Source organism: Typopeltis vanoorti, chromosome 9, assembly GCF_054136105.1.
Source record: "Typopeltis vanoorti isolate ZY-2024b chromosome 9, IOZ_Tvanoo_1.0, whole genome shotgun sequence".
Lineage (NCBI taxonomy): Eukaryota > Metazoa > Arthropoda > Arachnida > Uropygi > Thelyphonidae > Typopeltis > Typopeltis vanoorti.
This window is the reverse complement of record NC_143557.1, coordinates 12,427,623-12,439,144: the sequence shown is the minus strand read 5'-3', so window position 1 is coordinate 12,439,144 and position 11,522 is coordinate 12,427,623. Positions and strand designations below refer to the sequence as shown.

General features: G+C 35.3%; 1 protein-coding gene across 2 annotated transcripts in view; it reads left to right on the top strand.

Moving 5' to 3' along the window:
* The first annotated feature begins 242 nt into the window (after positions 1–242).
* Positions 243–11,522, top strand: part of Mkk4 (dual specificity mitogen-activated protein kinase kinase 4) — a 356,130-nt gene continuing 344,850 nt past the window's right edge. For both annotated transcript variants that reach the window (XM_090398396.1, XM_090398395.1), the window contains exon 1: positions 243–564. In XM_090398396.1, the coding sequence (XP_090254522.1) occupies positions 528–564 (37 nt within the window). In that variant the 5' untranslated portion in view covers positions 243–527. The remainder of the gene's footprint in view (positions 565–11,522) is intronic.

Sequence of the window (11,522 nt, the reverse complement as noted above, 5' to 3'; positions counted from 1 at the left end):
AGTGGTTTTCATAGCCAAAGATATTCTCGTTAGAAGTGAAAAATATTCATATAGTTAACAGTCCGTACTAATTATTGATTATTAAGACCCTTGTAAAACTCTTCTGTATTTTTATACAGTATTTGCTTCTCATACTTTTGCTATGTAAAATGCTCGTGCCTCAAGAAAATAATATCATAACATTAATATTTTGGACTCGTTAGGTGTCTCTGCATACCCAAATGATTGATGCAGGAAGGTAGTTGTGGCAATATGAATGTGGACAAGTTGGTGTACAGTTGTTTATGTGTGATGTGTTGGTTTTTTGTGTATGATATTCAAATATTAATATCTAAAAGGTAACTGCAGTTAAATGGATCAAAGGACGGTTTAAAAAGTATACTTTGTAAGCGCACCATTGTAGGATAGTCTGTTTTTGACAGTGTGCATGCCTTCGAGCTTCTACACCGGTGTTGGCGGTAGCACCCGAGTGCTGCTTCCTTCGGTTAGAAGATAGGCTTAACCGTGCTGCGTCCTTAACACCAAATATGGCGGATTATAGGAGCAGCATATCTCGTAGTCAGGGTAAGATATATAAAGTGGAATTATTTCTTCATTGTACGAGCTGCTTTATATTAATCAACATAGCTTACTATTATATGAGTGATGAACACTTATAATGAAAGCTAGCAATCTGTGTTGTATAAATATATCATGTCAAATTAAATACAGCTGTGGTTTTTATTCTTAATAGAAAATATCAGAACTTGGGCAATGCTTGATTTACATCCACGGTGCTTGGACTGCAAGATCTTATTTTAAGACAGTTCACATCGTATTTCAGTGCCTATCTCTGTTAATGTATCACTTTCAACTTAAGCAAAAAAAATTATATTTTAAAATGATTATTTATGTTGAAAGTACCATCTCGAATGGTAGAAAGAATTGATAATTAGTCTTGGTTCCGCAATCATCGTGGTTGTAAGGTAAGACACCCCTACCATTTTTTGTTGAGTGTTTAAATCTTCTCTTATTTCTCCTCATGCTTTCAGATGTTAAATGTGGTAAGGTATTTTTAACTTATACGTCCATGTGAAATTGTTTCATTTAAGTGGCATATGCCAATAATATTTACGACACTATTTGGTATATCATTGTTCTTTCATCATCTGGGGGTGATTTGTGATCTAGTGAAGGAAAAATTTTAAGTATGATACATGACTACGTTATTTTTTCACGAAATTACTATAGAGATATAAACTTTGATAATATAAGAATTTAGTTGAAAATGAAGATGAAATGTAAAATATGTAACATAAAATTTTGTAATTCATATCTGATAATTCAATCGTGCAGTATAATATTCTCTACTGCTAGTGATTGTCATAAATTCTCATGCTAACACAGATTTTGGTTGTGTGTTTGGTGGTGGAGGGGGGGGAAATGGGCGTATTAGCTGAGACAGGCAAAGATACACCTACTTCAGATCACCTTTACTTCTCATTTTTGCCTCTGTTTGCACTATGAAGTGCATCTTTTAAAGTGAAGATATTTATAAACATTAACTATTTGTAGTGCATACAACAGACTTATTAAAATTATTAAATTAATTTGTTGGTTTTAACATTTCTGATTGTGGTTAAGCTTTTTGTGTTTATCTCGCACTTCTTCATTTTGTGGTAAGTCCGTTGGGCTGGGTTGGTAGGTTTCTCTTTTCTGAAACAAGGATAAATATTTATTGTTTTGCAGTTAAGTGGTAGACATTGCTTGCCTTTGAAACCAAAGTTTAAAGTGTGACTCAGCTTATACAATGACATTTGGCTTGATATTGCATATCTCAGATGGCGTTCTGATCCCTTGAAATATAATTACATACTCTCGGCTAGAAGAATGAATAAAAGTACCAAGAAAAGTGATGTATGTGGAATTATGGTGTGTATATATATATATATATATATATATATATATATATATATATATATATATATATGTGGCGATCAGCTTTTACTCGGTTGTTATACATTTGAAAAAAATAGATTTAATGACTCCAAGACCGAGATAACATATAAAGATTTTAATGATAAATACTACTAGTTTCGGCATATAGCAGCCTTCTTCAGGTATTTATAAAGGAAAGGAATACTAATAAACATTGAATTATTTAAACAAACTGGAAATTACAGGTTACAAATTGCCTCACATAATCGATACATAAAAACGTTGTATTTTTCAAGTTGTTCCAACTGGCGTGCCATTGTTTGTTGCAATTGTGCATGCAAGTTCACGTGAACGCCAATATTGAATAACTGCAGCATGGCTATCTGGGATGTTATAACTTAAATTATTATTTAAGTGGACCGGGTTCAGTAGGATTTCCCTTGATTCTACGATTTTCCTTTCAAACTCATCTTCACAGTGAAAAATATTTTCTGATCTATTCCAGCATACAGAGTGGCTTTGTTGGTCATCATTAGGATTATTTGAAAAAAGAACATGGCTGGATAACGCAGTTGCATGAGATCTTTTGTATGAGATGTCTCTCTTATGCTCTTCTATGCGTTGTTCAATAGATTTGTTAGTTTGACCAAAGTTTGGGATATTGCAATCACACCACAATTTATATACTCCAGGGTACTTAAGGTTGTGATGAGTAGGTTTTGGATGGCTGATTAGAGAGCGGATTTTTGGAAGTGTGGTGAAGAAGGTCCTGATATTATATTTTTAAGGACTTTAGCTATTTTCTTAGAGACTGTGCTAATGTATGGAATGGAGATGCTACCTTTAAAATTAATAGTCTCTGTTGTGCACTGCTTAGGAGGGTTCAGAAGAAATTTCTTAATTGTTTTTTCAGAGTATCCATTTTGTTTAAAAATAAGATTGAGGTGATTCATTTCTTTTTGTAGTTCATCTTGTTCATTTAAGAGAGAACGTGCTCTGTGTCCTAAGGTAGATATAATCCCAAGTTTTTGTGGTGGAAAATGATGAGAAAGATTATGCAGATATCTATTGGTATGCGTAGGTTTTCTGTACATAGAGATTTTTAATCTTTCAGAGCATCGTGTAAGCATAACATAATCATAATGCTTCAATTACTTGAAGATAGTTCAATATATTCAATTCTTCAGGAAGATCCTACAAGAGAATTACAAAACCGTACAAACAACTTGTTAAAGACTGCGAGTGAACTTCCTCATAATATTCGCCTCTCATTACGCTCTCTACATCCTCTTATCCCACGCATCTATGGAGTTCCAAAAATTCATAAAGAAAACATCCCTCTTCGCCCAATTGTGGAAGGAATTGATTCACCTACATATAAACTTTCAAAATATTTAGCAAAGTACCTCAAGTGTTTCTCCAATAAATCTTCATCTTTCATCAAAAACACCACAGATTTTGTTTCTCATATTAAAGATATTCCCATCGATGATAATGATATTCTAGCTAGTTTTGACATTATATCTTTATTTACTAACGTTCCTACGGACGAGGTACTTACATTACTACAGGACAAATTATCCAAAAAAATGTTCACTTTATTAAAGCATTGCATTCATTCTGGTTACTTCAGATATAAGGACTCCATTTACCAACAAAAACAAGGCCTGGCAATGGGCAACCCTTTGTCCCCAGTGCTAGCTAACATCTTCCTTGAAGACTTTGAAAAGAAAGCCATATCTTCCTTCTCATTTAAACCAAAAGTTTGGAAAAGATATGTTGATGATATATTCATTATTTGGAATCACGGGCACACAGCTCTCACAGATTTTCTTCGTCATCTAAACATCCAACATCCTAATATAAAATTTACTGCTGATATAGAAAATAATAACTCTTTACCTTTTTTGGATGTTATGCTTACACGATGCTCTGAAAGATTAAAAATCTCTATGTACAGAAAACCTACGCATACCAATAGATATCTGCATAATCTTTCTCATCATTTTCCGCCACAAAAACTTGGGATTATATCTACCTTAGGACACAGAGCACGTTCTCTCTTAAATGAACAAGATGAACTACAAAAAGAAATGAATTGCCTCACTCTTATTTTTAAACAAAATGGATATTCTGAAAAAACAATTAAGAAATTTCTTCTGAACCCTCCTAAGCAGTGCACAACAGAGACTATTAATTTTAAAGGTAGCATCTCCATTCCATACATTAGCACAGTCTCTAAGAAAATAGCTAAAGTCCTTAAAAATATAATATCAGGACCTTCTTCACCACACTTCCAAAAATCCGCTCTCTAATCAGCCATCCAAAACCTACTCATCACAACCTTAAGTACCCTGGAGTATATAAATTGTGGTGTGATTGCAATATCCCAAACTTTGGTCAAACTAACAAATCTATTGAACAACGCATAGAAGAGCATAAGAGAGACATCTCATACAAAAGATCTCATGCAACTGCGTTATCCAGTCATGTTCTTTTTTCAAATAATCCTAATGATGACCAACAAAGCCACTCTGTATGCTGGAATAGATCAGAAAATATTTTTCACTGTGAAGATGAGTTTGAAAGGAAAATCGTAGAATCAAGGGAAATCCTACTGAACCCGGTCCACTTAAATAATAATTTAAGTTATAACATCCCAGATAGCCATGCTGCAGTTATTCAATATTGGCGTTCACGTGAACCTGCACGCATAATTGCAACAAACAATGGCACGCCAGTTGGAACAACTTGAAAAATACGACGTTTTTATGTATCGATTATGTGAGGCAATTTGTACCTGTAATTTCCAGTTTGTTTAAATAATTCAATGTTTATTAGTATTCCTTTCCTTTATAAATACCTGAAGAAGGCTGCTATATGCCGAAACTAGTAGTATTTATCATTAAAATCTTTATATGTTATCTCGGTCTTGGAGTCGTGTGTGTGTGGGGGGGATAATTTGAGATAGTTTCTGAATCGATGAAAGTAGTTGCATCATCAGGAATATAACGCTCTACTACTGGTACACTTTTTTCTGTAACTTTCCCCCACCCCATCTTCAATTCTCAAAAATTAGATTGAGAAGAAATAAGCCTTGAAATATAATTACATATTCTCGACTAGAAGAATGAATAGAAGTACCAAAAAAAAGTGACGTGTGTGGAATTATAGTATATATAGGATAATTTGAGATAGTTCCTTTAAATAGCCTTTAAAGGAATGCGGAGAACCAACCAGGACTTCCGACCTAATGTCCAATCCTCACCTTCTTGTGGTGCACCATGTTAGGTATCTACCCAGATACTGAATGAACTAGGATGGGCTGGCAATTTGGGATTTAGCCAACCAAATTGTATTCTTATTGGCTTAAACCAGAATTTCATGCCGGCATGGGTGTCACCTGGTTAATGACTATTTCGCTGTTTGTCCTAGTTCCCTGGTGAAACCAGGGAACCAGGACAAACAGTAAAAAGTCAACTATTGGAACAAATCCTAAAACTCACCCCAACTCAACATCACCAGAGTTCAGGATTGGTACTATTAACATAAGAAGCCTGAATGGCAAACAAATGGAGCCAGCTGAGGAATTGGATAAGTACCAGATTGAAACAAAAAAGGCAAAATCTGGTGATCTTTCTGAGCAATAAATACAAAATGTTACTACTTTTATGAAGAGCCAACGGCTTCAATTCGGCGACATGAACTTATTTAAGTTAAGGGATATTACATCCCATATTGTTTCTTAGCCGAATAAGAAACTCAAAGAGTTTCATGCCGAATATAGAAACTATTTAAAGTTCGGCGATTCCAAGCATAAGCAAATACCTGGATAGTGCAACACCTGATCCATTTGGTAGTGCAAACTGAGGCAGCTCATAGTAAGGGTGGAGCAAGCTCCGATCACTATTCCTGGTATTTACCCATAATGTGAACTTAGCTCCTAGGAGCTGTATTACTGTAATATCCCTTAACTTAAATAAGTTCATGTCGCCGAATCGAAGCATTTGGCTCTTCATATAATTAGTAATTTATTAGGACACCTTCTTGGCAGTTCTCATATAAGGGATGCAAATTCTGTTCGCTACAAACTTGGTATTAACTAGGTCTACCTACTCACTGATGAGACCTAAATAAAGGTTGAAACCGGTCTGGGTAGTGACCTTCTCTCATAATGTAAAACAGTAATACAGCTCCTAGGAGCTAAGTTCACATTATGGGTAAATACCAAGAATAGTGATTGGAGCTTGCTCCACCCTTACTATGAACTGCCTCAGTTTGCACTACCAAACAGGTCAGGTGCTGCACTATCCAGGTATTTGCTTATGCTTGGAATCGCCGAACTTTATATAGTTTCTATATTCGGCATGAAACTTTGAGTTTCTTATTCGGCTAAGAAACAATATGGGATGTAATATCCCTTAACTTAAACAAAATGTTATATTCAGGCAGTGAAAATCAAGGAAAAGGAGTAGCCATAGTATTTAACACTAAATATGAGGCTAATTTTCTTGAATGGCAGGCAGTCTGAAGTATAGTGATGTGGGCAGAGATATGAGAATTGGGAACTGGACAATGAGACTTATTTGTGCTTATGGTCCCATAGAAAGTTCTACTAGGGTGGAAGTAGAGGAATTTTTTTAAGATTTAGAAAAAGCAAGTGACACAATGAAAAAGGAAAAGTTGGTCCTTGTTGGGGATCTAAATAGCAGAGTAGGAAATGATTGTGAGACATACAAAAATATTTTGGGAAAATTTGGAGAAAACAGCAAAGCTAATAATAATAATGGAAAACACCTGTTGGTTTTCTGCTCAGGATATGGACTGGTTATTACTAACACAATGTTCCAACATTAAAATAGGCATAAATTCACACGGAGAGAAAGAGCAAGGAAAAAGATAAGTCTCATTGACTGTTATAGTAGATAGTGATGTTTTCACATTGGTTCAGGACACAAGAGTGTACAGAGGATTTGAAATATTTAGTTTTTAGCAGGATAAAACATGGATTGATTTAGCCAGAGAGGCATGTGGTGAGGTTGTCTACAAGGATAGAAAAATCAGAACTCCATGGTGGCCAAAGGAAGTTAGAGGCAGTGAAGGAAAAGAAGAAAGCATATTAAAAGCTCAGCCAAATAAGTCAGCTGGTGCTCTTAGAGAATACAGAGACAAATGTAAGAAAGCTAAACTCTGTGTAAAAATAGCTAAACAAAAGTCATGGGAGGACTTTGGTAAGAACATAGAAAATAAATATCAAGAAGGTGGCAAGATATTCTGGAGGTTGTTGAAGAAGCTCAGAAATGGAGGAAAGAGTACTGTAAAAGGAATTAGAGATTATAAAGGTGACATGAAAGCAGGAGAAAAAGATAGACTTGAAGTATGGAGTAATTACATCGAAAAATTGCTAAATGAAACAAACAGTGATGACAACACATTGGTAAAAAAACACTGACCAGGCATGCAGTCAGGAATACATATCCATACCTGAAGTAGAAAAACCCATTAAAAGCCTTTAATGTGGAAAGGCAGTAGGATTAGATGATATTCGACCAGAAATGCTCAAGTATGGAGGTTTAAGAGTCTTACACTGGCTGCACTGCATAGTTCAGCAGGCCTGGACAGAGGGACGAATTCCAGATGATTGGAGTAGAGTTCTCATAGTACACATATATAAAACTGGATGTGAGAATTATAAGTTATTTCTCTACTGAGCTTTCCTGGTAAGATTTCCTGGTATGCAAGTTTACTTGAGAAACGGTTGAGAATGATTGTGGAAGAGAAGCTTGGTGAAGAACAAACTGGAATCAGGGCAAATAGAGGATGTCAGGATCAGATTTTCACTTTACAACAGATAGTTGAGAAATCATGGGAATATAACAAAGATCTGTATTTAAGTTTTGTAGATCTGGAAAAGGCATATGACAAGGTGCCAAGAGAGGAGCTGTTCAAAACGCTACAGTTATATGGTGTCAGTGGAGCATTATATCAAGCAATACTTAGTCTTTATTTAAGTTGTAAGTCAGCAGTTAGAATTCAAGGGAGTACAGGAAGGTGGTTTAATGTTCACTCTGGTGTCAGACAAGGATGCACATTATCCCTTCTGTTATTCATTATCTATATGGATCACATTATGAAGGAGAGTGGTATTAAACCTGATATCAAAATTGGAGATGTTAATGTTAGCTCTTTGCTTTATGCAGATGATGTTATACTTCTAAATAAGTCTGCAAGATTCCCTTATTACATTGAATGACTGTTGTAATAGATAGGGTATGAAGGTCAGCATTAAAAAGACAAAGACAATGAAAATAGGCAGAAACATTGAAAATATCAACTGCATTGTAAATGGAGAACCTACAGAATAAGTAAAACATTTCAGCTACTTAGACATGATTTTTAGTGAAGATGGTAAATTAAATATGGAAATATACAACGGAATCAACAAAGCTGGTATGGTAGAAAGTCAACTGAATAATTTTATGTGGAATAAGAGAGAAATTAGCTTCATACAAGACGGTATTCAAGCCAATTTTAACGTATGGATCTGAGTGTTGGGTCAGGATTAAAACACTTGACCAAAGACTAGAGACCACAGATATGCAAGTCCTGAGAAAGATTAGGCACATGAACAGGTGCCCCTAATCTTTTTCAGGACTAGAGGCATGAACAGATGGCATCAATGGCAATATCATATTAAAATATATAAAATAGAAAGCTAGTAATGGTGTAAATTTTTCATGTAGTACTATCATAACCTGTAAAACTCCTTGAGGGTATATATCAGGAATTTGATGATGATGAGAAATACGCCTTATTATTATTATTATTCAGGCCTCCTGGAGTCAAAAGACTCATCATGGGAGGTCCTCCCTAGAAAAGATTGTTCTTGCTCTCACCACCACTCTATCACACAATGCATTCCACAGTTCAAACACACTCCATGCAAAGAAACCACTCCTCACCCTCTTGCTCACAGCTTCCTTTCGTAACTTCCAGGGATGGCCCCTCATTGCTCCTTCTCACAATTCCACCAAGCGAAAGAACTCCCCAGTGTCAACCTGTAACTACCTCTCAACAGTTTAAAAGTCTCAATCATATCACCTCTCCTTCTATCTATCAAACTCTGCAGTCCACATTCCCTCAGCCGATCCTCATAACCAACATTGTACAGTCCTGACACCATATTTGTTATCTGCCTCTGTACCCTTTCCACAGTTAATTTCCTTCAAATCCTGGGGACCAATTCTGAGAACAATAGTCTAAGTGTAGTCTGATCAGGGTCTTATACAATGGAACGATAACTCTTTTATCTCTGCAGGTCAGCGTCCTTCTCAGTATGGCAGCAATCCTCTGGGTTACCTTCACCACCTTTACAATATGCTCCCTGAATTTCAGTTTTCAGTTATGATTCAAGAAAAATCTTTAGAGGTTCTGTCAGTATGTGACCAGTAGAATAAATGATGAATTAATGGCCTTGTTGGGGGATGAATACAAATGACATAGTAAATTTTAATGATCATGTTATTAGAGTATTTCATCCTGATACAGTATGAATTATTCTTAGAGATGGAGAGGAAAAACTGAAGGACTGAGAAGAGTGAGAACCCCCTGAGTTGGTCATTGGTGAAAAGCGAAATTACATCGAAGCTTACCATCATGTCTGATTTGGTTAACTTTATGTCTAAAAAAGAAAGACAATTGTTAACTTCTAGCTCAAAGGTGAATTTGTTGTGATGAAAGTTATTTAGATGATCTAAGAAAACTTGGAGGTTGTTCCAGTCTGCATACAGGATGTGGAAGAAGAAGAATACTAAGTATGCCAGATGTCAGTAAGGCAATGGGACTGGATGAGATTTTGCCACATTTTTAAGGAAATATGCTGTAGAACTGGCAGTGCTGATAACCTCTTTAATGGAAGGCTTGCGCTGGAAGAATTCTTAAAAGTGAAAGGACAGAATTGTGACTGTAGAATAATGGTGGTAGAATGGATGCATCACATCATATGCACTTTGTATTGCTTCTGTGTTTATGATTTTGGAGAAATTTTGTAGTGCCTTATATTATGTTGAATTGGGCAGATGAAGGTAAGATTATCTGGGCAGGTTAGCATGGATTTGTTAAGGGGCACTCTTGAATTGTTTGTTTTTTTAAATTAAAAACGGTAATTGATAAGGAAAGGCATATGCTGTAATTTTTCTGTGTTTTGCAAAGGCATTTGACAAGGTGTCACATGACAAGGTAATATTTCTTGAAAATACAGTCAAACTATGACTTGCATAAGAATGAATTTAATAGATGTATTTTTGTCTTACTAAGGCATCTTCAGTGCATTTACAGTGGAACACATTTAAAAAAAAACAAATAATGGAAGTATTTCAAAAAGTGTAAGACAGCAAATGAACAACAAATTCCTAATTAAAAAAATATACAAATAAGGCAGTAATTAAGAATTTACAGGAGAATTGATAAAATAATATTTCATATGACTGAGATAACTGAAGAGGTCATCTGATCTGTTTAAATTCAGAAAATGTAGAAAGGCCTTATAGCTCTCTTTGTATAAATGTTTTATAAGGAATCTGCTTTTGTATAAAAGTTTTAAGATTACTTTGGTCAAGATATGAAATCTGGCTTAGATGGTTATGCTATCATACACCAAACAGGTAAAGCACTGTCAGTTTCTACAGCATATTCCTTTAAAAAATGTGGCACATGTCCAGTACCATGAGCTTAAGTACATTTATTAAGGGAATATCTGAATATATTGCTAACATTCCAAGACCTCAGTATTGATATCTTTTCATGCTATCAGATAGGTTTCTACATTTATTTCCTCACCTGAAGACGTTCAGTCTTCCTCCACTCAACTTTCCAGGGATCTACCAGATCTCTTGGTTCTGTGGCTTGTCTCATTTCGTTTCAGACAGTCTGGTGGATCTGCAGGTGTCTGTCGCAAGGAATATAAATCACATGTCCAGTACCATGAACTTGAACAATCTGGTGTTACTGATTGTTCATGTTCATGGTATGCCATCTTGACCAACATAGAGTGCACTGGGAAAAAAACTGTGCTAGTACACAAAAGCAGGTTCCTTATGGAAATTTGATACAAGGAGTATGATTCCTTTCTATATTTTTGAATTTAAACAGATCTTTCTGTTATCTCCTTTATGGGAAATATTTTATCAGTCTGATGTAAATTCCCAGTTATTGTCTTGTTATATTTGTAAGTCTTCATTTCCATCTCTATTTAAAAAAAAAAAAATGTGGTAGCTTACATAGCTATTCTAAAACAGTTGATATTTTGTTTACAGTAAAGGACTTGGTACTAAGACATTTCTGTTCATCATCTCGGTGGATTGTAGGAAGATATGCAATTATTTGCAGATAATATGAAGCTAGAGTGAGCTGTTAATATTAATGCTGATGTATCTTTTTTTGTATTTGATGAGGGTGAAAAGTGGGCAAATGAATGGAATGTTAGTTTTTAACAGAGATAAGTCCAAACTTTTGTTATTTAGGATCCATGTGTTGGAGGTATATACTTTTTTGGTAGAAACATACTGCAGGAAATGGATCAGAGAAAGATCTTGGTTGAGTGGATA